Source organism: Theobroma cacao, chromosome 4 (assembly GCF_053813885.1).
Source record: "Theobroma cacao isolate CCN51 chromosome 4, ASM5381388v1, whole genome shotgun sequence".
NCBI classification, from domain to species: domain Eukaryota; kingdom Viridiplantae; phylum Streptophyta; class Magnoliopsida; order Malvales; family Malvaceae; genus Theobroma; species Theobroma cacao.
In genome coordinates, this window is record NC_142642.1 from 40,407,169 (window position 1) to 40,432,160 (window position 24,992).

Below are 24,992 nucleotides of genomic sequence, written 5' to 3' on the forward strand. Positions count from 1 at the left end.
GATGAGGCTTTCCATGTCATCTTCTGCCAATTTCAATCAAAATTTATCTCCAAAGCATGTGGGTTTAAGATAAGGATGCATGACATCCCAATGCTTGGAGGGGGGGCTTGTCCTTTTGCTGGTAAACCCTTTTTTTAACAGGGATGTAACTGTCACTTGATTCTTTCCACCGGTCGTGAAATATTGTGCTTCGATTCAAAGTACCAAAAGGGAGAAGAATCAAAGATTTTTGCTGCTGCTGCTGCAGATTGTCCCTATCAAGCATTGAACCTTAAAAATTCTATGTGCGTGCACGTCCTTAATCATGCTGTGCACGCAAACAAAATAGGAAAAAAAATTAAAAAAAAAAAAAACACAAAAAAAAAAGAAAAAAGAGAAAGGCGACAGCTTGCCTCTTGCTTTTCAAGATGAAACTAACTCGTAATTAGATAGGAACAAAAACCCAATAATTATTTTTGTTTATATTTTCTTTTCATTAATTACTTTGCTCATGAATTTCTAACATTATCGATTCTATAAAACAAGTATTTAGTAAGTATATATTTATCAAAATAATCGAAATTTTTTTAGATATTTATGTTTGAATAAACTTTTATACTACAAAATCTTTTGTCCTGGATAAAAACGTTTACATATTTAGAAACCTTTGAAGAAAGGCAGGAAGACCAAATAAGCTAAGTTGTCCAATTGGTAATAGTGTTTTGGAAAACTAGAAGCAAGGGGTGGGAACAAAGATTCTTTCTCACCTTTAGTGCCAATACTTCTTCCTTGAGACATACTTACCTCTGAAGCAAAAACCTGAAAAAAAAATGTATGATTTAGACAGCTTTTAGATGATTTACCCAAAATTGAAAATAGACGAGCTTCACTTCACAATACAAAATATTTGCCTCTTTTAATATGACACGTGTTTAATTTTTTTTATTGAACTCTTCCACTTTAATTGTTTATTATTTTCTAACTTTAATGTTACTTTGTGTGACCAAGGAGAGATTTGTAATGCCTATGTTCATAGGTTTACTATTTTAAGTCGGCAGAATGAATTTGTGCATATGCAAATTTAAGTAATTTAAAACCTAAGCTAATATCTCTTAAATTCTAGAATTGGGTTCTTTTCGTCTTTAAATGTTTGTCTTGTTTTTATTTTTATGACAATTAAGATAAAAATTTTTTATTTTGATATTTTTTAATTTTTTAATATAAAAGATTAAAAAAAAAGATTGATGGAAATATTAAATTAAACCCCCCAAATTTCAACGAGTTCATTAATTTTTAATTAAACAAATTGTGGGTTGGAAGTATCAAAAAGGGGGGGGGGGGGGGGGGGGTGGGTTGGACGTAGGCTTGGAAGAGGGCTGCAAGCCTTTAAGCGGAAAAGTGAAAGCAGAAATCCTCCCCAAAAAGAGCCAATTCCCCAATTCGCTTGCGTGACAAACTCGCAACGTGGATTGGACCGTAGAGTAAAAATCCATCACTTTGATAGGCTAATACTCACCACGTGAGTTAGTGGCGCGTGGGAGTCCACTGTGGGGGTATTTAAACAACTGGTCCAAACAGTTTTAGATTCATATGATAATAATGAGATAAAACAAACACACACACAAAAACGGAAACCGCCCAAAACCAGAGAAAAGGCGAAGAAAGAAAATCAAAACCAAAAAAAAAAAGAGAAAAGAAAAAAAGTGGAGTCTTTGAGTCTTGACCTCTTAAAAGAGAAGAGAGTTTCTAGAGAAAGAGAGAGAGAGAGAGAGAGAGAGAGAGAGAGAGAGAGAGAGAAAGAGTGGATTTAAGTCAGAGGCAAAGAGAGAGAGAGAGAGAGAGAGAGAGAGAGAGAGAGTTCATTGATAAATCTATATCCTATCGAAGCTTTGAAAGGCCCATGCTTTGGATTTGATTGGTGAAAGGAAAGAAAAGCCAAAATGGAAACGCCTCCAGCGGAGGAGCTTTTGAGGAAGATCCAAGAACTGGAAGCGGGACATGCGCATCTCAAGCAGGAAATGTCAAGGTTGAAACAATCCGGGGAGTCAAAGCCCGACTCCGCTCGTCAAAGATCCCACTCTACATCCCCTCAACGCCCTCGATTCCCGGGGGCGGCGGCTGCTGCTTCTTGGAAGAAAGGTTCGGGTTCGTTTCGACATTCGTCGCCGTTGCAAAGAGAGAGCAGAAGCAGTGGTACGGTAAATGGCGGCGAAAGTGGAGGCGGAGGAAGAACCGGGAACATCGGGCCAGCTGCCGTTAATTTCACTAATGGCCAGTATCTGAATATATTACAGTCTCTGGGACAATCTGTTCATATATTTGATCTCAGTGGCCGTATAATTTATTGGTAAGTGAAAAAAAAAAGGTTTCTTTTTTTCGATTATTTAGTTGCAAAAGTTCATTTTCTTATTTCCTAAATTAGTAATTAATGATATGATTCAGTCTGATAGTTATATAAGGAGCATTGTCATTTGTGCATTTGCGGTTTTTTTTTTTTTTTGGTTTGCAGGAACCGAACTGCTGAAAAGCTTTATGGTTATTCCGCAGCAGAGGCTTTAGGGCAAGATGCCATTGAGCTTCTTGTTGACCCTAGGGACTTTGCGGTCGCGCATAATATATTTCATCGTGTTACCATGGGGGAGAGTTGGACTGGACAATTTCCGGTTAAGAATAAAATGGGGGAGAGGTTTTCGGCAGTTGCAACCAATACTCCTTTTTATGATGATGATGGTACTTTGGTTGGAATCATTTGTGTATCCACTGATTCTCGACCTTTTCAAGAGATGAGAGTTGCACTGTCAGCTGAAAGGCAACCAGAAGGAGATTCAACCTTTAGCCGGTCTAAAAATGCTGTCTCGGCCAAGCTTGGTCTTGATCCTCAGCAGCCTCTGCAAACTGCAATTGCTTCGAAAATAACAAATTTGGTATTAGTTCCCATAATTTTTTAATGTTTTGTGGTTGGAATTTTTTTTTTATTTGTAGTTTGGCATGTGTTGATTGTTAAATATTATTAACGCAGGCGTCTAAGGTGAGCAACAAAGTGAAGTCCAGAATGAGGACTGGAGAGAATTGTTTTGATCGTGAAGGGGTATGTGGAGATAGTCATTGTTCTCAACATGGTTTCTCTGATGCCGCTTGTTCTGATCATAAAGAGGATGCAACTTCCAGTGGAGCCAGTACACCTAGGGGAGATGTACACCCATCTGCCTTTGGTGTGTTTTCTCCTTTTGACGAGAAGTCCCCAGTGAAAACCTCTAGAGATTCTGGTGATGAAAGTGAAGGAAAACCTGCAATCCAAAAGCTTATTACTTTAATGGGTAAAAAAGGGATATCATGGCCTTGGAAGGGGAATGATCGAGAAGCATCAGAGGCAAGGACTACCCGGTTTGTTTGGCCTTGGTTGGGAAATGATCAAGAGAGTGAAACATTTCAACAAAAGGGCCCATTTTCTGGTACAAAAGCTGAAGTCCATGTTAATGAAAGTAATAGACCTGTCAATATTGAGGCAACAGGTTCCTGGTCATCCTCTGTTAATGTTAACAGCACAAGCAGTGTCAGCAGTTGTGGGAGTACCAGCAGTAGTGCTGTTAATAAAGTTGATATGGACACTGATTGTTTAGATTATGAAATCTTATGGGAAGACTTGACAATTGGAGATCAAATTGGGCAAGGTAAGGTTCTTTCAAGTGAACAGCAACTGGGAGACATGAAGATAGGAACCACTAGTTTGTGCTTTAAACTTTACTGTGATTCTTTCTCTTCACCCTTTTTTGGTGTTGGTATATCAAAGCCGATGCATGAAACCAAATGTCTACCGGACATTCATGTCATTAGCTGAGAACTTGTTCATTGACTCAAAGCTCTGTCCATGTTTTATTTTTTTTAGTACTGTATTATTTATTTCTTTTTGATGTTTTTCGTGGATATATATTATTTTAATACTTATGTTATTTTTGTTCGCTTTCCTCACAGGTTCTTGTGGAACTGTGTATTATGGTCTGTGGTATGGATCAGTATGTTCTTCTGCTCCTTTCATTACCTTCACTTTTGAGAGGACGTACAAACACATTATAGATGAATCCAAATTAAAAATTTAGATGTGTTCCTTTTTACTCTCCCGTTATTTATTGGTATTAAATGGCAAGGAGGGAGCATGAAAAACATTCTCATAATCTTATGAATTCTGTAATTTAACCATATTCATGTTATTGCAGGATGTTGCTGTCAAGGTATTCTCCAAGCAGGAATATTCAGATGATGTGATACATTCCTTTCGACAGGAGGTGTGCTTTATTGTTAAATTACCTTTCACTGTTGTTTACGTACTTAGTAATATATTTTTCTTTCTTTGGTGTTAACTTTAGAATCATGTAATACACATCCCATCTTTGCTTGATTGTGTGCATTCACCAACTGACCAAAGCCACTGAATTTGTTGTTGTTTGTTTCTTCCTGTTGTCAAATGCTGCTCTCACTATTTTGCTTTTGCTTTGAAGGTATCTCTGATGAAAAGACTTCGGCATCCAAATGTTCTGCTGTTCATGGGAGCTGTGACTTCACCTCAACGACTCTGCATTGTCACAGAGTTCCTTCCACGGTTCAATCTCAACTTTCTTTTTGAAATTCTTATAATGCTGGCACTCGTATTTGTAACTTTCACATTGTGTATCTAGTGTTCTGGAGGACAGTAATTTCTTTTTATTTATGTCAAGCAGTTTACTTCTTGGCTTGATGAATGCTTATATTTATGTCCTATTGATGCAGGGGGAGTTTGTTTCGCTTACTACAGAGGAATACTACCAAATTAGATTGGAGACGGCGTGTTCATATGGCTTTGGATATTGTGAGTATCAACTATATATTCAATTTTATGGTGATTCTCTTGTTGTGATGGATATAGTGCCATCATGTGTTGGTCTGCATTTGTTTTTATTTCATTCTTCTTGCATCACTGGGGTACCCCTTCCCTCTGTCAATTCATCTTAAACTTTTACAGGCACGAGGTGTGAATTATCTTCATCACTGCAATCCACCTATCATTCATCGTGATTTGAAGTCTTCAAATCTCCTGGTTGATAAGAATTGGACTGTGAAGGTTTGCCATTAGTTATGTGCATCTTTTTAATTGCAAATCCAGTTTTGGTTTACTTTAGGGTTTTGAGGGTACTTTTCTTAATTGAGGTAAAAGTAACGTAATTGTATTTGAACAGGTAGGCGATTTTGGTTTGTCACGACTCAAGCATGAAACATTTCTCACAACAAAGACTGGGAAAGGAACGGTATTTACTGATACCTCTATTTGCTTCATCAATAATATTAATCTAATGAGTTTAATCATTTTGGGAGGATGCTTAACTTTCTAGTTACCTGGTGGACTTATAAGTACCATGTTTTTTTGTAGCCTCAATGGATGGCGCCGGAAGTTCTTCGTAATGAGCCCTCAGATGAGAAGTATGTTGCTTTCTCTCCTCTCCTTTTTGCAGACAAAGCAAATTGCCCAGCCCCCATCCCCGTCGCATTCACCTTTTTTCTCGCTGCTGACCGTGTATTTCTTGTTCCTGTTGGGAAACACTTAGGTCCGATGTTTATAGTTTTGGAGTGATATTGTGGGAGCTTGCTACTGAGAAGATACCTTGGGATAATCTCAACTCAATGCAGGTATAGTTTTCATTAGAAAGATTTGCTAGTCATTCTTGTAGGAAGAGTGAAACATCACCAAATAAACTGCTCTCCTCTATAGAGAAGGTCTATGTTGGTACTTGAATGATATTATAAAAATAAAAAAAAGTTTGCTGGAAAATGTGAATATTTTTTAGAGTAATTTTCCTTTAGAAACGATTGGGCATTGCATGTCTTGTAGCTCTGGGTATATGAACAACAGTTTGTTTAGGATATTTGCAGGTGATTGGAGCTGTAGGGTTCATGAACCAACGGCTAGAGATTCCAAAGGAAGTAGATCCACGGTGGGCTTCTATAATTGAGAGCTGCTGCCACAGGTGCTCATCTCCTCATGATGTTCACATGGTTTTTTTTTTTTTGTATTTTTCTAGATCCAGTGGTAAAGGTTTAGCAGTAGATACCAATGCATAATTTAATGTGATGGACCAAGAGTCATTTAGGAGTCTCTGGTATGGCATTATGTTAATCGATTGAGGTACATATGCAATGATTAAGGTTAGCCTTTGCCATGTAGTGTGTGCTAGGACTTTACAATTTGATTTGCAGTCATCTTATACGGCCTGAATTATTCAAGTACCATTTGGGTCATTGGCTTAGGTAGTACTCTAGGTATTGATTATGAACCAGTTATCTTCAGAAGTAAAACCAATTTTCTTTTTCCCTTTTATATATTCATTATAATTTCCAACTATGATACAATTTATGATTGTGATCTAATATGAACCTACAACTTTTCCAAAACCAGTGATCCACAGTGCCGGCCAGCATTCCAGGAACTACTGGAAAAGCTTAGAGATCTGCAAAGACAGTATACTATCCAATTTCAGCAAGCCCGAAACTTGGCTGGAGATGGCTCTCAAAAGGAATCGTGAATCAAATGTATATGTGTTTTTTGTTCTATTCTTTCCTTTCCAGCAAAAGCTGTAGAAGCATGGGCAGTTTTTCTGCAAAACTTTTGCACCCCTTGCTGTTCAGCTGATGGTAACAACAAATTTGCCACTTAGACTTGTTGCATTCGCCTTGAAAAACTCATTCCAGACAAAGAAAGACGAAAAGGAGGTAGTAGCTGGCACCATGCGAGCATTGCCCGCCCTAAGTTTGAAGGTGATTAGCTGGTTGTGAGATGTTTGTTATACTCTGACATCATAAAAATCTTCGAAAATCTGTCAGTGGTGCCGTTGTGTAATTAGAGTCATGTTGGTTGGGATCATGTCTCCTGTGATTTTTAAATGACGAGCATGTCAGGACTACTGAGGAAAGTTGTACAGAATACACAAATCTCTACATTGGAGTAAATAGAGTGAGATTAATGTCTTGCTTTGTTTGTTATTTACCACTAAAATGGGAATGCTTTGTTACTTCCATAGTTTCTGGGTCACTTGTATCACCAATTTTTCATGTTCCATGGTTTCATGTCTGCAAGGAAATGCTTTGAATTCAATGAATAGCGTTGGACTTTAGTGGTTTGAGAAACAACTCATTAAAATATTTGGTCTTGGCTTTGGGTTTAAATGTTGGGAATGTGAGTGGGATTTGAGTCACTATCTTTCTATAAATCAGCTAAAGGCAAAAGACAAAAGAAACCATCTTATTCCCACTTTTCATATCCCTTATCCTTTTGCTTTTATAAATATGGATGCAATGAGGTTGAGGTAGCTGGATTATTGGGTAATTTATCATTTTACCAACTGTGGTGGACGTTCCACAACATGGGCAGTGGCTGCGGCACTAAGCATGGCGGCTGACTTAAGAAAACTACAAGCTATCTGTGATTGCTGACTCTGAGGCACGAGTATGCAACTCCACATCTACATAAACCATGAAAACTATGAGCATAACAGGTACTTGGTTTTTGAAAAAACTGTATGTTTTTTCATGTCTCCATCAAGTTGGAGCAGCATTCACAGTTCCTACAGCTTGTCATGGGTTATTATAAGAAGGTTGGACCTATGCTGGGTTAAAATGAGAAATTTTCTGTCGCAACATTCTGAAATCAGTTATGATGTTCACACTGAATGAATGAAAATGCTGGAAATTAAAACATGCATGGAAAAAAATGGTAAATTTTAAACATATGTAGATGGGAAAACAATATGCATAGCTGCCACCGTCATTAGAATAGAGTTGGGTGATTCTGAACAGTTTACACTGCTGATGGTTGTGCTGCATCTATTCACGTTAATATTTCAACAATCTCCATCTTACAAATGATTTTTGGCAAAAACTTGAGAAATATCAATTTATTTCACCGAGTTGGTCTAGTGAAGCAAGGATCGAATAGCAGCAACAGCATCACCCTTGTGCTCACGGAGAGTTCTCTCAGCCACCGTTTTGTCCAACTTTTTCCAGTAGAAAGGATAAAAATAAAAAATCAGAATATTTAGCATATTACATAAATACAAGTTCACAGGCATAGAAAGGACAACATAAGGAAGCCAACCTCTAGTTCGTTTGCAATGATGTCCACATCAGCCGTATTGATCTTAACAGCAGCTAATTCTTTCTCTCTGTATGAAACAAAAATGTAACATTTGCTTCGAATAAGCATTGAGCACAAATTCAAAAATATTCAAGTGAACCTAGAAAGTGAAGTACTGGAGGATATGTTTTGACAAAGAAGTTCATGCTGCGGTCAGCATTGGGATAACCAAATTACGTGATTAAGGCAGCTGCGTGTTTAGATTTTAAAAGTTAACGACATTGAATCTTACATTTCAAAAGGCCTACAAATTATGATACTGCACAAGGATTTACAGATCTCTAACAACATGGCCAAGGAACCATAAAATGATTATACACATAGAAAGGAGAAAAAAGGAAACCCCATTTGTTAATTGAAATCAAAGTTATTGTGATTAGAACTGTAGAATATCTATCTCATCAGCATTCAATCTGATGTCACCAGAAGCATAGTGGATGACAAGGTTTTAGCAGGCTCACAATCTTGTTTGTCAGTTTATGCATACTTGGGCTTTTAAAGAGCATCGACTACAAGGATATGGCCCCTTCTACATGTTAATAGTAGTAGAATTCTCTAAGTTATCCTGTTACCTGAAATTACCATATCCAAAAAACTTTTGACAATTTTAACAAAACTAGCATTTCCCGCCAAAATACCAATTTATGGAATGACACCCTTTGCTGAATAAAACTCATAGCTGAAGCATGACCATGCAAAAACATTCATCAATTGATTTCAATGAGACGACACCAAACAAACTAAAGAAACAAGATGAGTTTTTCAAGCAAAGCTGATCTTCTCCCCCACCTTAACAAAATCTAAGAATTCCACAGAAATAAGCACAAATTGCAAAATAAATCACAAAAATGCACCTAATTGGACTAAAATTCAATTTAAATAGTCAATAATCAATCCCAAATTCTAACAAAAACCAATTGACTCTCTTCCCAAAAAAACTGCAGCAATAAAGATTATTCTTTTCTTGAAAAAAAAAAGGGAACAAAATCAAACCTCATTCTCATAGCATTCTTTTCCGCTTCAGCGGACGCTGCAATCGATGCCATGGCCTGCAACGTCAAAATCAACAAAACGTCAAAACCCATGATGCAAAAACGCATTAAAATTTTACTTCATCAAAAAAAAAAAAAAAGAACCCAGCAAAGTTTAATTGTTTTACTAAAAATGTAGAAATAAAGAAAGCAAATTTAGAAAGAAAGAGGACCGTTTGGACACGAGAAGAATCAAGCTGGCGATCTTCGACGCGGTCGACGAGTTTGTCGAAGGCTTTGCTCTGTTGCTGTAAATCCTTAGAGTCAACGACTCTGTCAACGCCTCCATCTCCAGCTTCCATCGATTGCTTTTCTCGTAAGCTGATGCTTTTGCTTGGTGGTAAGGGAGGGGAGACAGAAGAAGCTTCCAAAGCTAAAACCCTAACGTTGTTCGCAGTCGGCTTCAGTTCCACACTCCCATTTCAAGACAGACAAAGTAACGTCGAAATCCAAATCCTTCATCAGATGTATCCTACGGCTATCTGATGGGTTTCTTAAGGCCCATACAAAATGATAAATTGTACCAATTCGGCCCATGTTGGGCCCAAATTGGTTTCTTGAGGCCAATTTTGAATACAAATGGTCCTGGATCTGGATTACTAAAAAAAGCATGCAGCCCATCACTGGCCCAAATTGCTTGGATACAATATTCCCTTTTAATGATTTGGAAAAAAAAGTTATCAATAAGAGAAAACCCAAAATCAATTATTTATTGGGAAAAAAAAAGAGAAATCAAATTCAAAATTATATACATATTTTTTCAAAACCTAAAATCTTCAAAATATTGCTTGACAGTAAAATTATCAATAATGAAGCATATATATTGGTGACTACTTAATATATATATATATATATATAAAATACAAAAAATTAGTAGACTTGGAACGGTATAAAAATATTTTCATGATTAGAAAAAACAAATAATAACGAACCATTGCTGAAATAAAGTTTTTTGATTGGACTTCCTATATATGTTACTAGGAGAGAAAGTTAGGAACCAAGGTAGAGAAAAGCTAGAATCAAATCAATCTGAAGTTCTACGTTTACCAAACACTATCAATTCTCTAACCCATTGGTTCAATGCATAATTCGCCTCTTTTGGTACATTTTGGTTCTAGTCATAATCCGAGGAGAAAACATGCAATTGATGACACTGTAGAACATATCACATGGCATGGGGTACTTGCTTTCATTGCCCAAAAAAATCTAAAAAGCCGCAGGAGAAGAGGAATTGTACCACTGTTAGTCTTTGCTTTATTAATTATGTTGACTCGGGATCAGATAATTGGTGACGGGTGGAACATCGATGGAAACGCAAGAAATTAATTCACTTGAGAGATTTTCCGGACCTGATTATATGGAAACCGGAAGACAGGAAGGATTCGTCGAGATTCTGACGGTGGTGGCTCGGTGCTGGACAGCATTAGGGGATTAGCTACGCTAGTAGTTGAGAGCTGTGACTACATTAATTGCGAGTTCACTGGTTGAAATTTTGCACCATTTCATTAAACGTAGATCGTACTAGTCTCTGATTGCATGTGCATGTAAAAACAATAATCTTCAACTAATCAACTGCATGCATTTATGATTTCTATCAGTGTTTCTGTTACACTATATCTATATATATGTATACGTGTGTGTGTGTGTGTGTGAGAGAGAGAGAGAGAGAAGTTCTTTGCTAGAAGTTCATACTCAACGCTTAGGGGAGCAAAAGTTCTCTTTTTGTTTCCTTTTTCTCGTTTTTCTAAGGCAAGATGAGGAAGCTTTCCAAAAGACTTGGAGTGTTCGCGGTGATATTTGTGTTTGCTATAGGGATAGTGGAATGCCGAAAGCTTGAGAAGGAGACCCTTGGAGGTGGTTTTGGTGGAGGTGCTGGTGGTGGTGGTGGAATAGGTGGAGGTGTCGGAGGTGGAAAAGGTGGTGGGGTAGGAGTTGGAGGTGGAGCTGGCGGAGGGCTTGGTGGTGGAGGTGGAGCTGGGGGTGGTGCTGGAGGAGGGCTTGGTGGTGGAGGTGGCGCAGGTGGTGGTTTTGGAGGTGGAAAAGGTGGAGGTGTAGGAGTTGGAGGTGGTGCTGGAGGAGGGCTTGGTGGTGGAGGTGGTGCAGGTGGTGGTTTTGGAGGTGGAAAAGGTGGAGGTGTAGGAGTTGGAGGTGGAGCCGGTGGTGGTGTTGGAGGAGGATTAGGTGGTGGAGGTGGTGCAGGTGGAGGTGCTGGTGGTGGCATTGGAGGTGGTAAAGGTGGTGGTATAGGTGCTGGAGGAGGATTAGGTGGTGGAGGCGGTGCAGGTGCAGGTGGAGGATTAGGTGGTGGAGGTGGTGCAGGTGCAGGTGGAGGTTTAGGTGGTGGTGCTGGAGGAGGAGTTGGTGGTGGGGCTGGTGCAGGTGGAGGTGCTGGTGGTGGCATTGGAGGTGGTAAAGGTGGCGGAATAGGAGCTGGAGGAGGATTAGGTGGTGGAGGTGGTGCAGGTGGAGGTTTAGGTGGTGGTGCCGGTGCAGGTGGTGGAGTCGGAGGAGGTGCAGGTGGTGGTGCTGGTGGAGGTCTTGGTGGTGGAGGAGGCCTCGGAGGAGGTGCTGGTGCGGGTGCTGGTGGAGGTTTTGGAGGTGGTGCTGGTGGTGGACTAGGTGGTGGTGCAGGCGGAGGTGCTGGTGGTGGTTTCGGTGGTGGTGCTGGTGGAGGAATTGGAGGGGGATTTTAGTTCCATAAACGTGCCAAGGTTGTAAGCTGTAACCATGCTACTGCATGAGAATGGTTGGCATACTCGTAAGCATATGATGTATCCGATTATAACTTACTAGTTAGTAATTAAACAAAATGGAAAATAAAAGGCTGCAATATGCCTCCTACTCCTAGCAAATTTTATGCAGTTTTATCTTTCTCTGTATTAAAATTTACCAGGAAAAGATTCGACATTCAATGTACTTGTTTTCTGTTAAAACAGGATTTCGAGAGTTTCCATTTCATCCTTGGCTACATCAAATCGTCTCAAGGCAATTTAACTCATAATTCTGGGGCTTATAGATCTTTTCCCTGGATGAAAATATGATTCCTGGAGAGAAAGGAAGAAATTCTAAATGCCTTGGATACCCAATCTTCCATTCAAGCTGTGATTCAAAGCTAACAAACGATTTATTTGGCCAATGAATAAAATTTGAAAATAGAGAAAATTACAGAATCCTAGTGCACTTTCCAGTGCTGTTGTAGAACAGTTAGGTTCACAAAATGATGAGTATATTATATTGTCTGTTTTTACATCTGAGCTCCCAGGCTTACAGGCCAGACTATGCGTGAAAAACCAGCAATTTCAGTTAGCAGTAAGTCATGGAGACCGTGGAATGCCACAAGAACCTCATAATGTACAGCAAAGCTCATAGCCATACAGGCAGCCAATCCTTGCCATTTATAAAATCAATGGAAGTCCAGTAAGCAGCTTCCTTCTCTGTCAGCTGTTTTGCCCAGTGACCTCGCTCACTTGTATCTGCTCCTGGCCCACGGCAGTCGTATTCCGCATGGAACAGATGGCTGTTTTTCATTTCATAAAGCAGGATGGCATGGCATCAGATAAAGATAAAAATGGAGCAGCCTGTGAACAAGGGAAGGAGAATGTGCAGCCTAAAGATCTACAAGAAACAAGGGCAGAAATTTTTCTTACTCTGAGCCGCCGTGGTAGCTCCAATCTGTCCAGCCATGGGGTACGATTGTCCTGGACAAGTAGGTCTTTGCAAAAACCACAGTCGAATAGGCACCTTTAGCCCTTCCCAGGTAGACACCTCCAATGCCATAAACCTTCCCTTCGACGAACACAAAACCGCTGTTATCTTGTGGACTTCCCCTGTTTTGAGCTGTAATGGACCCACGAATCTTAATCCTCTTGTCTTGCAGCACAAAGATCTCACAGTTCTGCATCCATGGTCATAAAAAAATGAAATTTATTTTCTCTCTAAAACTGGGAATTCTAATTTGACAATAATTAAAATTTATTCCCAACTTACATGAAAAAGAGATCTTCCCCGGCCAAAGATGAAATCAATTGAGCCCTGGATGTAGCAGTTGTCATAGTAATGCCTCCCTTTATAATCAAAGAGAGTGTTGTGGGTACTAAAAAATGCACAATGGTAAAATGCAACCATATCTGCGCCCACAAAAGCTGCCACTGACTGATTCTGAGAGGTATAAGCAATACCGGTGGGTGCCTCATTCTGCATTGAAGGAAGGCAAAAATGATGCATTATTTGTCATATTAATCTTCTATCAGACATGCCAATGATGAAATTTTTTGGTGATAAACAAGTTTTTTCATGTCTATTACGACATCTATAAGACAATTTAGATAAAATAAATATATGTTCTTACCTTGAAGCTGATGCCAAAGGCAATGAAATGCTTGGCTTCAACTGTAAATGTGGCGGATGCCTTGTTGTCGACAGAGCTTTGGGACCAGGCAATAGCCGTCCTGCCTCTCCCATTACCTCTCAGGAAGATATAGGGTTTATCTTTGGGTACGTGCACTTTTTCTCTGCCAGCCAGAACATTGAAAACATAATAAATACGAACATAACATATTAACAAGTTCCTTTAAAAATTATCAGGCAATTTCAATTTCACAGGAGATTACCTGTAAACCCCTTTCCTGAGATGGATGATAACCCATTGGGAGTTCCCCTTGGGAACAGAATTAATGGCTTCTTGAACAGATGTGAAGTCTCCATTACCATTGAGATCAACCTTGATTGTCCGGTTGGTGCTAATCTTCTCTGTCAACAAAGGAGAGTCTATGACTCTTTCCGCTGACATGCCATTAGCACAGCCTGGGAAACAGATTGCCACAGCAACAATGGCTGCAAAGGCAAGATGCATTGGTCTAAAAAATCTCCAAGACATGTTTGTGAAGAGGTTAAGCTGGCTTGAGGCTTTCTGGAGGTTTGCAAAGCTCTTTAGAGACGTTTCTGAAGATTTTTTTGGTATGCAGTTTGTTGGAAGGTAAAATTGGATGTTCATCAGTTGGCTCGAAAAGTTTGTTGGGAAAGGATCCTCTATTTTTAGAGGTCCTCCAACAAATTCTTTTGTGGTCCACATGCACTGCTTTGTTTCAATTTTTTTCTTTTTGGAATAATAATAGCATCACAGAAATGAAAGAGATAGGTGTTTGATTGAGGAAAACAATCTTTACCATTTATTCATTGGCATTTAGATTGTGCGATTTACACAAAATTTCTGGGGTATAATTTGATGGATTAACTTGTAAGTATGGTCTGTCATAGCTTTAAAGTAAGCCCAAAATAAAATCTGCATGGGCTGCTCATAGATACTTGGACACAACCATTTGATTTCTCTTTTCTCATTAGCAATTGCCAATCGGGTGTGGGTCAAGTTTCTTTCACCTAAAGAAAATTCTGATGGCAGGGAACAATAATTCTTCACTCCAAATGGAGAAACCCAAATAAATGATGAAGGAAGTAGGTTGGAAGCAAAATGAAACCATGAGAGGGTTTTTAAATGTTGAAATTGACAGTTTGTGACTAGTTATTAAGAAAACTATGGGAATTCTGCTGGCTTTCCCCCTGGTATACAACTTAGGAGATTTTGAGGGAGAGAGGTGTTGTGTTAAGAGCTACTTTTAGTGGGGAAGTAAATTATTGAAGCTGAAAGAGTTGACATTCAGCATTATTCCCAAAAAGTTGAAAACACCTTCCACCCAGCCCTGCGGTTCTGGTGCAGTGTAAAAATCATACAACTTGTCTGATATAGTAAGTAATCTCCATTTCCCAGATGAATGTTAGTACTATTTTTCGTTAGAAACCTGATACTGCAGATGGTGGTAATTGGCAACCTCTGATGAAATTTACTGCCATTCACATCAAGGAAAGAATATCAGTAACTGCCCAAATTAATATTTCTGCACCTTTCAAAAAAAAAAAAATTTCTGTACTTCTACATGTTATAATAATCAAATAGCAAAGTAATAATATAAATCTATGGTCCCAACTGGTATAAGATATGCAAGAGCAATGCACTTTTCCAAAAAGCCAAACAACTATAGTCCTTCTCTGTCTTTAATAGCAACATCTGCAATTTAAGTTCTTTTACTGTTTACTGCAAAAGACCATGGTTATGAGAACCATAGTTGCAGTATTCTTCCTGCTTCATTTTAGGTTTGGGGTAAAAGGTTGCAGCCTCTCTTATGATTTCTATGAGATATCGTGCCCACAGGTTGAGGACATTGTGAAAGATGGCCTTCAGGCTATGTTTCTCACCGATCCCACTTCACCAGCAGCTTTGTTAAGGCTTATGTTCCATGACTGCCAAGTTCAGGTACCTAGCTCTCACTCTGCTACTATATACAAGCCTTTTGTTGTCGAGGCCTCAAGGGATTGAGCCAATGGTACAATAAAACCATAAAACCTTCTGCTTTGTTCCTCAGGGTTGTGATGCTTCCATTCTAGTTGATCCTGGAGAGGGAAGTGTGCCAACGGAGATGGCTTCAGCTAAGAATTTTGGAATTAGAAAGAGGGAGTTGATAAGCATTTTGAAATCAATGGTGGAAGCGCAATGCCCCCAACAAGTTTCTTGTGCTGACATTCTCATATTGGCTGCTCGAGAGGCAGTGGCTCTGACTGGAGGGCCACGGATACAGGTTCCCTTGGGACGGAGAGATTCTTCTCAAACCCTCAGCTATGAACTTGCAGATACAGTGCTGCCTCCTGCAACAGCTGGAGTAGCTGACATGCTTAACATTTTCGCCGAGAAAGGAATGACTCTAGCAGAATCTGTTGCCATTTTGGGTAATCACATGTATTTCTTGAACGTGCATAATTAAATATTGACAAGTTTCGGCCTCAACGTACATGAACTTTAAAGCATACTTTTTCCCCATACAGAAATACCACTAGCTATCTACAGATTACAGAAACATTGCTTTGTAACCTTTTTCAGGTGCCCACACCCTAGGGATTACGCATTGTTCAAACATTCAGAACCGTCTCTACAGTTCCAACAATGGTGAGCTTAGAGCAATGGAACCTGGTTTTGCATCCTTCTTGAGGTTAACTTGTCCCCGGGGACCCCTAACCTCAAATTTAAGCTTTGTTCTCAACGATCCTACCACGTTTGTGTTTGATAACGAATACTATGTTAATGCAATGGGAGGCTGGGGAGTACTGAAAATAGATGCTGAAATGGCATTAGACCCGCAAACAGCTCACGTTATGCAACGTTTCTCCATTAATCAGGATGATTTCTTCCAGGAATTCTCCTCTGCCTTTGTGAAACTATCTTGTTCCGGGGTTCTAACTGGGAAACAAGGTGTCATTAGAAAGAATTGCAATGCAATAAACTGATCACAGTTGTTGGTTCTACCCTGATCATTGATAATAATGAAAGCTTGTTTTTTTTTTGAAAAGCAATAATTAAGCTTGTTGGACTACGTTTTTCCTCTTTTTCTGCTTGGCCAATTATCAATAACACTGAAGTCATTTTCTACTTTTTAGTTATTAATTTTACACCAAATGGCAGAGTTTTACATTTCAGGTTCTAGAGCCCAAACATCAAGGGTCTATCTCCACTAACCCTTTTAACTGATTTTTTTTTTCTTCAGAGCCAACACTTCTGTGTAAAGGCAAACTCACACCTGATTCTCCTCTTCAAAGAAGAAATGAATTAAAGCAAATCAAAAGAAATTACTAGTCAAATTATGCAAAAACAAAAAAACAAAAAAACAAAAAAAAAAACAAGAGAGTATTGGTATGAGAATGAACTTAGTCAAATTACAAATTATAAGATATTAACATGAATTTGTTAGATGTTGCATTTAAATGTGGTGAGTCCACGTAGTATGCAACTTTATTAATTATTTGTGAATAATTAACTAATATTCAATTGATTAATATTAGATATTGTTTTGATATTTCTTAATTGAATAATTAATAATAAATGTTTGAGATAGGATATAAATTTAAATTTAAATTATCTCTACATTATATTTAAATTTAAATAAAAATTAATTACATTTAAATTTAATTTATTTAAGTTTAAACATAATATCCTATCTCTACATCCCTAATATGTCTATAAATAATAAACAGAGCTACTAGTTTTTACACACAACTAAAGAGTGAACGTGAGTTCTTCTGTAAGTCAAAAAAATCAAAAACTCTTTTTTCTTTTTTTTTCTTTGTATTCTTTCTTTAAGCACTATCATATGCCAAAAGATTTTGAAACGTATAATTCCTTGTGGAAGATTCTAGTAGCCGCTCCATAACAACGAGAGTGAAGAAACTATTATGTGCACAAAGAAGAATTTGTAAGGCAAGCTTTTTCGATTAGAAAGAGAGTGAAATATTTATCTAAAAAGGTAAGCCCACCTCCCAACATTAGAAATTTGCAAATATGCAAAAGAAAACATTCAGATGAGTTAGGTGCAGCTACAAAATCTGGTTGGTCTATCATGCATTCCTTCCCAACAGTGTGTGTCTACAGTTCTTCTAAGACTTGTTTATGGCATCGATGATTCAAAAATCCAATCTCAACGTGTATCATGTATTGAACATGCTCTTCATCTTCGAAGTTATGTTTCGAATTTCAGCAGCATTCCTCTTTTTGTTTGATATCACATTGGCCAAGAACATTACTGCAATCTTCGTTTTTGGAGATTCCATGGTTGATGTAGGAAACAACAATTACATCAAGACAATTGCAAAGGCAGCATTTCCAAATGGAATTGACTTTGGCCTGAGAGGTTCCTCTGGAAGATTTACTAATGGTAGAACAGTGATTGATATCTTAGGCAAGTTGGCTTCTTCTGTTACCTTGTGCCTCAAGTTACTTTGCCTGAAGCATTAGCTGATATTAGAAAGAACAGAAGTCCAGATTGAAGCTTGTTGTTTGACTTTGTTTGTGGCAGAACATAATTTGGGTGTCAAAAATTTCACTCCTCCATACTTGGCTCCAACCACTACCGGTGACATGGTTCTAAAAGGAGTCAACTATGCTTCCTCTGGATCTGGTATTTTGAAGAACACTGGAACAGTCTGGGTAAGATTCCTTATTACATACGTAACCATGCAAATTTTTTAAAATGTAATGAGTTACTGAGGAAATTGATGCAGAATCAGCTAAGAAATTAGATCTTGTGGATATAAAAGGCAACTGTTAATCCATGCATAATTTACAGGGTGGTCATATTAGCTTTGACGAACAAATCAGTAACTTTGAGGAAACTAAGAAAACAATTGTCTCAAGAATCGGCAGGCGGGAAGCGAAAAGACTTCTAATGCATCAGGCTCTGTTTATGGTTGTTACTGGTGCAAATGATTTCTTAATTGGGCAGCAAATGACTTCCTTGCAGAATCTATCGTCTCAAGAAGCATACTTAAACATTCTAACGTCAAAATTCAAGTCCCAACTTACAGTAAAGATTTTCTTGGAATCCTGTTATGTTAAAAGCTCACTTCAATTCAATTGGTCTGCCTGAAATCTTATTACAAATGTAATATATATTTTTTGATTCTGCAGAGAATTTATCATCTGGAAGCTAGGAAGATTGTTGTGACAAATATTCCAAGAATTGGGTGTAGCCCTTATGAGAGAGATACTTATCCTGATGTAAAAGGTTGTGTTGCTTCTTTAAATCAGCCAATCAAGTCATACAACAGTGGACTGAAGAGCCTGCTGGTGGATCTTACAGCAAATCTCACGGGTTCAACCTATGTTTATGCAGATATTCATGCAATGCTGGAAGATATCCTTCAGAATTACAAATCATATGGTGTGTATAATGTTTTCAGGATTGTTATTTTAGTACACCAGTTGAATTCCCATGTGGCAAATTTCAAGCAAAGTTTTTTACCTCACTGTTGATAGCTAGATAGGACAAATGGACAATGGTATATGCAGATGTTGCTTGCCTTTTGACTTTCGGTTGGGGGGAGGGGTGGGTACATCTGGTTACGATGGTTATATCAGCTGCAGAAAGCCTAATGAGCCTCACCAAATGAAGAGCATAGATACGCAGCTCTTCGGAGTGCAGATTAAATCACCCTGTTACCTTTTAGGCAAAAATGATAAAAGGATTAATTAGCAGCATTTTTATGTGTTATGATGGTGTGTGTGGTTTTTTTTTTCCACAGGATTTCAAAATGCAGATTCTGCATGCTGTCACAGTGCTGGAGCTCATGGGGGTTTAGTCCCCTGCTTTTGGTTATCTAAATTGTGTTCCAACAGAACCAAGTACGTCTTCTGGGATGCATTCCATTTGACAGAAACTAGTAATATAATTGCAGCAAGGTATATGATGGATGGTGGCTTAAGTTACATGTCTCCTATGAACATCCGGCAATTAGTGTATTCCTGAGCTGTTCATCGTGATGAAATGAATGGGACAGGAAGGATTTTGAATCACAATTGTTAAATTGATTTTGCACAGCTCCATCACATACAAAGAAGGAAGAGATACAAAATGAGACTTGGTTTAGTAAAAGGATATCGTAGACCCTGGAAAATCCTAGAGATGCTCTCCTAGAAAGATGAACTGCAGCTTTTATCCACAAGGTTGATTGATTCTCCTTCATTTTTTTCTATCGAACAAGGTTTATATTTAATGGACCGTCTGTATGTAGAATCTATACACCGTCATTAATTAGCTTTCTTATCAAAATAAAATGTCAATGGTTCCAGCTGTAAAATGCAAATGCAAGTCTGGGTACCATGTATATTAGGCATCCGTTGAGTCAGCTTACTAATATTGTCAGCTTGTCACACCATTCTGTACATGTTCCCTCCTCCTAATAAATATGTTAGGCAAAATTTTCCATTTCAAAAGTGTCAATTTGGTTATAGTAGGTGAACTGCGGTTGAACCTTTCAGAAATAAGGGTTGAAAAACGGTGACATGTGCCGTTCTGCCTCTTGGAATACAGCTATATTTTCATGGGCAAGGCAACCAGATCTGTAAGTTAATTAGCAATTTTCATTTTGTGATCTTTTACTCGTGAGACAGTCGACAGACCATTATTACTGAACACCAACTGCATAATAATCCTTGTAATCCTTGATTACAAGGCAATCTTTTACTAAGTGAAATGGGGAGGAGGTGAGTGGTAACCACCCATAGCTTCTAGCTAGCTGACAAAGGAAACATCAATGAATATGAAAATTTCAGAACCGTTGCCTCGAACCAAGTTAGACCCATAACTTAACCGGCTTCCTAACCAAAACTGGGAACACGAACACCAGCACAAGACTTCATGGGAAGCAGATGTTGTCCAGAGCTGGTCAGGACAGACAGCAGACCGTGGCATAGGGTGGCTGAGTCTACGCCAGGGCCAACCTCTTGCCCCAACTTCGGGGGGGACTTTCATTGGTTGGGAACCAGGAAGAAGGGCCATAACTAGAGTTGATTAATTATGAATTGAATTCCATGTGGCGAAGAAGTGAAACCTAAGGAACAGGCACTAAGACCTTATCCCTTAAGTGATGGCAACAGGAAAATTAGATTCAAAGTTCCTGTTTTGCAGATTGGTGAACAGTTTCATCATGTAATGTAACTGTACTTGGAGCCTCAGAAATTTAATCGTTTAAACACAGGAACCATGCACTGGAATTAGTCCCCCTATGGAACGGATGGCGAGATGGCCCCGGCATCTGTGGTCAACAATTCGATTTAAGCAACCAATAAACCCATTATTATTTGTTGCACACACCATCCACAGTTGACATTTAATTATGAAAAAGAGATAATACTGAAGGGATAAAATTTTAAAATGTTATAAGTATTTGAATATTTGATTTAATGATTTATATATAATTTTTAAAAAAATTAAATTCGAATTATTCTTCTGTAAATAAAAAAAGTTTTAAACTTTTGATTAAAATGTAATTACTACAAAACCGAATAGACATTCTTTTTTAAATTTGTCTAGTAAAGTTAAAGAAAAATAAAACCATTATTGCATTCTTAATTAAAAAATATATTTCAAGTCATCAAATAGTTTGTACTAAGACACTATCATTTATAATAGATTTTTCATGTATTAGTAATGTCTACCTTCTCTCTAGTCTCTCATGGAGATTGGAAGAAATCTATTCATCTTTGCAATGGGTTTATATTAGGTTGATTTTAAAATTTATATGCTTGATAGATACGAGTAAGTAATTAAATTCAATGATTGATTTGTTAAATTATTAATTATACATTAAATTATAAAATAACATAAAATTTAATTAATTTATAACAGTTCAACTTAATCTTTTCTCCGACTTTATACTCTTAAAAGAAGAGTAATTATGATAAAAATCATAAAAGAAAAAAGTATCATAAATTTGGTCACCGAACCAAGTCCGAGAACTATTATTCTAGGATAACTTCTTAAAATCCCCATAAATTAATTAATATTTTTTTGGACCCAAAGTAATAAATGACCACTTACTTGTTAAAGAAACACTGACTGACTACCGTGAATCACAGACCTGAGATAAAACGTGATAATTTATAAATTGATCTGAATCTTTGAACAGTTAGTAGCTGGCGAAATTAATATTCCTCCCACTAGTGAGCCAAGCACCCGAACCCATGACTTCCATTTTTAACAAAACATTGAAACGTTTAGCTTTCTTTTTTTATGTCCTGGGGTTGGTACTGTGATGTTTCAGTTCATTTAATGTTGCACTTACCACCTGTTACCGGTTGCAGAATTTGCTTATCTATAAAAACTTAGGGTGATTTTCCTTTTGAATCTGTGGTTTGATGTTAGATTAACTTTCATCAGAACAGCATTCTTTTTGTTTCCTGTTTCTTACCCAGATTGATTCTGGATAAGAACTATACAAGCTCATTTCAGTTCCTTTTCGATATCTTCTCTATCCATTTTTTTTCATTTTGGGTGATTGTTTCTCTTGCTTTTTCTTTTAGTTGTAAGTTTGATTATCAGATTTAGCAAGGGGCAATACAGAATCAAAGTACAGTTTTTCTTGCAGTCTTGTACTTGGCTTCATTATGAGTGAGCTCTCAAATAGACAAATCATTATTGGGATTGTGTTCCAAGTAGTGACAGTCGAGCTGTTATTCAAAACCTGCTTTGCTAAGGATGTTCCCGCTAACTTTGTTTTCGGGGACTCCTTGGTTGATGTGGGGAATAACAATTACATCGCATCGTTGTCCAAGGCTAATTATGCTCCGAATGGGATTGATTTCGGAGGGCCAACAGGACGATTCACCAATGGAAGAACAATCGTTGACATTTTAGGCAAGTTGCAGTTTCTGTTGCTCCCTCCATGCATGAATTTTTTTTTTCAAAGTTCAATGTAAATTATATATACTTTTCCCAATTGCAGGCCAGGAATTGGGTTCTCCAGGTTTTACTCCTCCTTACTTAGCTCCCACAACCAGAGGACCTGTGGTTCTTCAGGGGGTTAATTATGCTTCGGGCGGAGGTGGAATTCTCAATCACACTGGAAAAATCTTTGTAAGGTTTCTTCCAAGGTGTTTATGCCATTTGAACCATTTGATTTTAAATCGCAGGAATTAATGGCAACCATTGTTGGTGATTACATTAGCTGATGGTTTCCATGTTCAATATATGCATGAAATGACAGGGTGGTCGAATCAACTTTGACGCACAGCTAGACAATTTTGAAAATACCAGGCAAGATATTATCTCGAGTATAGGTGCTCCTGCAGCTCTAGAGCTGTTTCAAAGTGCTTTATTCTCGGTGACAATAGGTTCCAATGATTTCATCAATAACTACTTTACACCCGTAGTCTCAGCTGAGGAGCAGAAGTTGGTTCCTCCAGAAGTGTTTGTGGCCTCCATGATTGGAAGATTCAGGCTACAGCTCACTGTATATTTAAACTCAAACTCTTTGATATCAACCAAAGCCCTCATTTCAAATGTTATAGTTCCATGAAGGAGTTTTGCTTTACATATTTGATACTTTTTGCAGAGACTTTACTCTTTGGGTGCTAGAAAGATTGTTGTAGTAAATGTGGGTCCTATCGGTTGTATACCATATGAGAGAGACCTAAATCCAACTGCAGGAGATAGCTGTGTTAGTCGTCCGAATCAGCTGGCTCAGCTATTTAATACTGAGTTGAGGAGTCTTGTTAAAGAGCTCAGCACAAGCCTGAAGGGATCATTTGTCGTCTATGCAGATATTTACCACATAGTAGCCGATGTCTTACAAAATTACGAATCATATGGTACCCAACGCTGTAAATCTTTTGAACTTTTCATGACATTCTCAGGAGTAAATGGAAATTTGCCTGACCTGTCCTGAAATGGTTTCTGTTTTTTAACAGGTTTTGACACTGGAAGCTTTGCCTGCTGCTATGTTGCCGGTAACTTTGGTGGCCTGATCCCATGTGGCCCATCATCGAAAGTTTGTCCAGACAGATCTAAGTATGTTTTCTGGGATCCGTACCATCCTTCGGATGCTGCCAATGTCATCATAGCAAAACGTCTCCTGGATGGTGACTCCAATGATATTACTCCGATGAACATTCGGCAACTAGTTAATGTTTAATTATGAGAAAAAGTGTGATAAAGAAATATTTCTGCGAAGAATTGATAGCTCATTCGACAGTAAAGTACAAGTGATACTACATGGCACTAGTTACCACTGAAGTAAATAGGACTTTTACCCAAGTAATTGTCCATTGTTCAGCTAATCAGCTGTAATAAACTTCAAAATTTTGTTGTTTGAATTAGAAAATGCAAACTGATTGGTTCTTGGCAAACAACAAGAATACCCCTTGAACTAATGATGGTTGATGAACAAACATATGAGGATGATGAGTTAGGCAATAGGCATGGTTGGTCTTGATTACTCGCGGTTTAGAACCAATTCTTTTCGTTTTATTTTCAATTTATCCAACAAGCAAGCCGAAATATCCTGGTATCAATACAATAAAGCTGCAAAAGCAATGCAGCAAGGGAAAGTAAATCAGGACAACAAGGGAGATAAAACTGATAAACAAAAAACTTATAGAAAGAGTTAAAAACTAGATTTTTTGAGGCCCCAATTCTGATTTCTAACTAGTGCTTGTAAAATTAAGCTTATTAGAAACACAATTGGTTGGCTATTAAGCCCCTCTATGATACAATTGGCAACTTGATTGAATTGAGTAAAACCGCAGCAGAGTGGAGAATCGCGGTACAACAGCAGGCTTTCCAGAATTTGGACAGCACTACCCAACCAATAATCATCAGTTGACCAATGTATTTCTGGACGCTGAGGGAAGCTGGGGATTGGATTGATCAGCATGTTCAGAAGAATGAAAAACGATCAGCAGGCGCCACAATACCAACAGAATCATCATTCCTCTGGAGGTCAGGAAGGGGAAATTCTTACAATCTAACAGCTTACACATCCCAAGAAAGAAAAGATGTGGATGCAGCATCAAATAGAAACTGTTGCCTTTTTCCCCTTGTTGTTCTCCACTCTCCAGTACGAAATAATTCACTTCTTTTCTGAATGATTAATTTACCTGCTTTTGAGTTTTCATTCTAGTCTTGCTGCCTGTCTGTTCCTCTTGGAGACTACCTGGTAAAAGAGTTTGGAGAATGGGAACTGCAGAACCTTGTAGAATTATTTATCTATTCCATTTTTTGACTTGCCTGTTAGCAGTTACAGCCACCTTCAGCGTTTTTAGAACTGCATAAATGAAATTTTACAGTATATTGCCTGTTTTTCGGGAAAAAAAAAGAGCAGCCAAGGGTTTATACCTGAAAATTAACATACGAATACTTTTTGCTTATTCGAATACGATTTTCTTAATTTCATTTCTAAATTAAGAGGCAGATATGTAATTTTCTTACTTATCTTATCGATCTTACATT

At 38.1% G+C, this 24,992-nt stretch overlaps 7 protein-coding genes across 9 annotated transcripts; 5 read left to right on the forward strand and 2 right to left on the reverse strand.

The window, feature by feature from the left end:
- The first annotated feature begins 1,578 nt into the window (after positions 1-1,578).
- Positions 1,579-6,973, forward strand: LOC18603658 (uncharacterized). 3 transcript variants are annotated; one of them, XM_088805241.1, is made up of 14 exons: positions 1,579-2,326; positions 2,489-2,903; positions 2,999-3,650; positions 3,952-3,992; positions 4,194-4,262; positions 4,476-4,576; positions 4,744-4,822; positions 4,976-5,074; positions 5,190-5,258; positions 5,381-5,430; positions 5,556-5,637; positions 5,881-5,975; positions 6,404-6,537; positions 6,697-6,973. In XM_088805241.1, exons 1-13 carry the CDS (start codon positions 1,920-1,922, stop codon positions 6,528-6,530), a joined length of 2,286 nt encoding a protein of 761 aa, XP_088661367.1. In that variant the 5' UTR covers positions 1,579-1,919; the 3' UTR covers positions 6,531-6,537; positions 6,697-6,973. The 3 variants fall into 3 exon arrangements, 2 of the variants coding, with proteins under 2 accessions (XP_088661367.1, XP_007035811.3); XR_016025744.1 differs by lacking the exon at positions 6,697-6,973 and having other exon boundaries at positions 5,870-5,975; positions 6,404-6,520; XM_007035749.3 differs by having other exon boundaries at positions 6,404-6,973.
- A 762-nt stretch (positions 6,974-7,735) lies between these two features.
- On the reverse strand, positions 7,736-9,612 carry LOC18603659 (DNA-binding enhancer protein-like protein). The gene is made up of 4 exons (XM_018119792.2): positions 9,342-9,612; positions 9,131-9,186; positions 8,099-8,165; positions 7,736-7,997 (listed from the first exon to the last, which is right to left on the reverse strand). Exons 1-4 carry the CDS (start codon positions 9,468-9,470, stop codon positions 7,917-7,919), a joined length of 333 nt encoding a protein of 110 aa, XP_017975281.2. The 5' UTR covers positions 9,471-9,612; the 3' UTR covers positions 7,736-7,916.
- A 1,310-nt stretch (positions 9,613-10,922) lies between these two features.
- LOC18603660 (uncharacterized) lies at positions 10,923-12,126 on the forward strand. Its single transcript, XM_088805212.1, has one exon. The coding sequence runs from the start codon at positions 10,923-10,925 to the stop codon at positions 11,859-11,861; it is 939 nt and encodes a 312-aa protein (XP_088661338.1). The 3' UTR covers positions 11,862-12,126.
- A 59-nt stretch (positions 12,127-12,185) lies between these two features.
- LOC18603661 (Pectin lyase-like superfamily protein) lies at positions 12,186-14,156 on the reverse strand. The gene is made up of 5 exons (XM_007035754.3): positions 13,779-14,156; positions 13,517-13,679; positions 13,156-13,362; positions 12,816-13,063; positions 12,186-12,685 (listed from the first exon to the last, which is right to left on the reverse strand). Exons 1-5 carry the CDS (start codon positions 14,042-14,044, stop codon positions 12,532-12,534), a joined length of 1,038 nt encoding a protein of 345 aa, XP_007035816.3. The 5' UTR covers positions 14,045-14,156; the 3' UTR covers positions 12,186-12,531.
- Positions 14,157-15,268: 1,112 nt separating this feature from the next.
- On the forward strand, positions 15,269-16,500 carry LOC18603662 (Peroxidase family protein). The gene is made up of 3 exons (XM_007035755.3): positions 15,269-15,475; positions 15,585-15,945; positions 16,097-16,500. The coding sequence occupies exons 1-3, from the start codon at positions 15,269-15,271 to the stop codon at positions 16,498-16,500; spliced, it is 972 nt and encodes a 323-aa protein (XP_007035817.3).
- Positions 16,501-17,707: 1,207 nt separating this feature from the next.
- On the forward strand, positions 17,708-19,511 carry LOC18603663 (GDSL esterase/lipase At4g16230-like). Its single transcript, XM_018119143.2, has 5 exons — positions 17,708-17,945; positions 18,063-18,193; positions 18,333-18,569; positions 18,674-18,926; positions 19,288-19,511. Exons 1-5 carry the CDS (start codon positions 17,708-17,710, stop codon positions 19,509-19,511), a joined length of 1,083 nt encoding a protein of 360 aa, XP_017974632.2.
- Positions 19,512-22,150: 2,639 nt separating this feature from the next.
- On the forward strand, positions 22,151-23,820 carry LOC18603665 (GDSL esterase/lipase At4g16230-like). Its single transcript, XM_007035759.3, has 5 exons — positions 22,151-22,400; positions 22,489-22,619; positions 22,750-22,995; positions 23,098-23,353; positions 23,453-23,820. Exons 1-5 carry the CDS (start codon positions 22,151-22,153, stop codon positions 23,674-23,676), a joined length of 1,107 nt encoding a protein of 368 aa, XP_007035821.3. The 3' UTR covers positions 23,677-23,820.
- Positions 23,821-24,992: the final 1,172 nt, after the last annotated feature.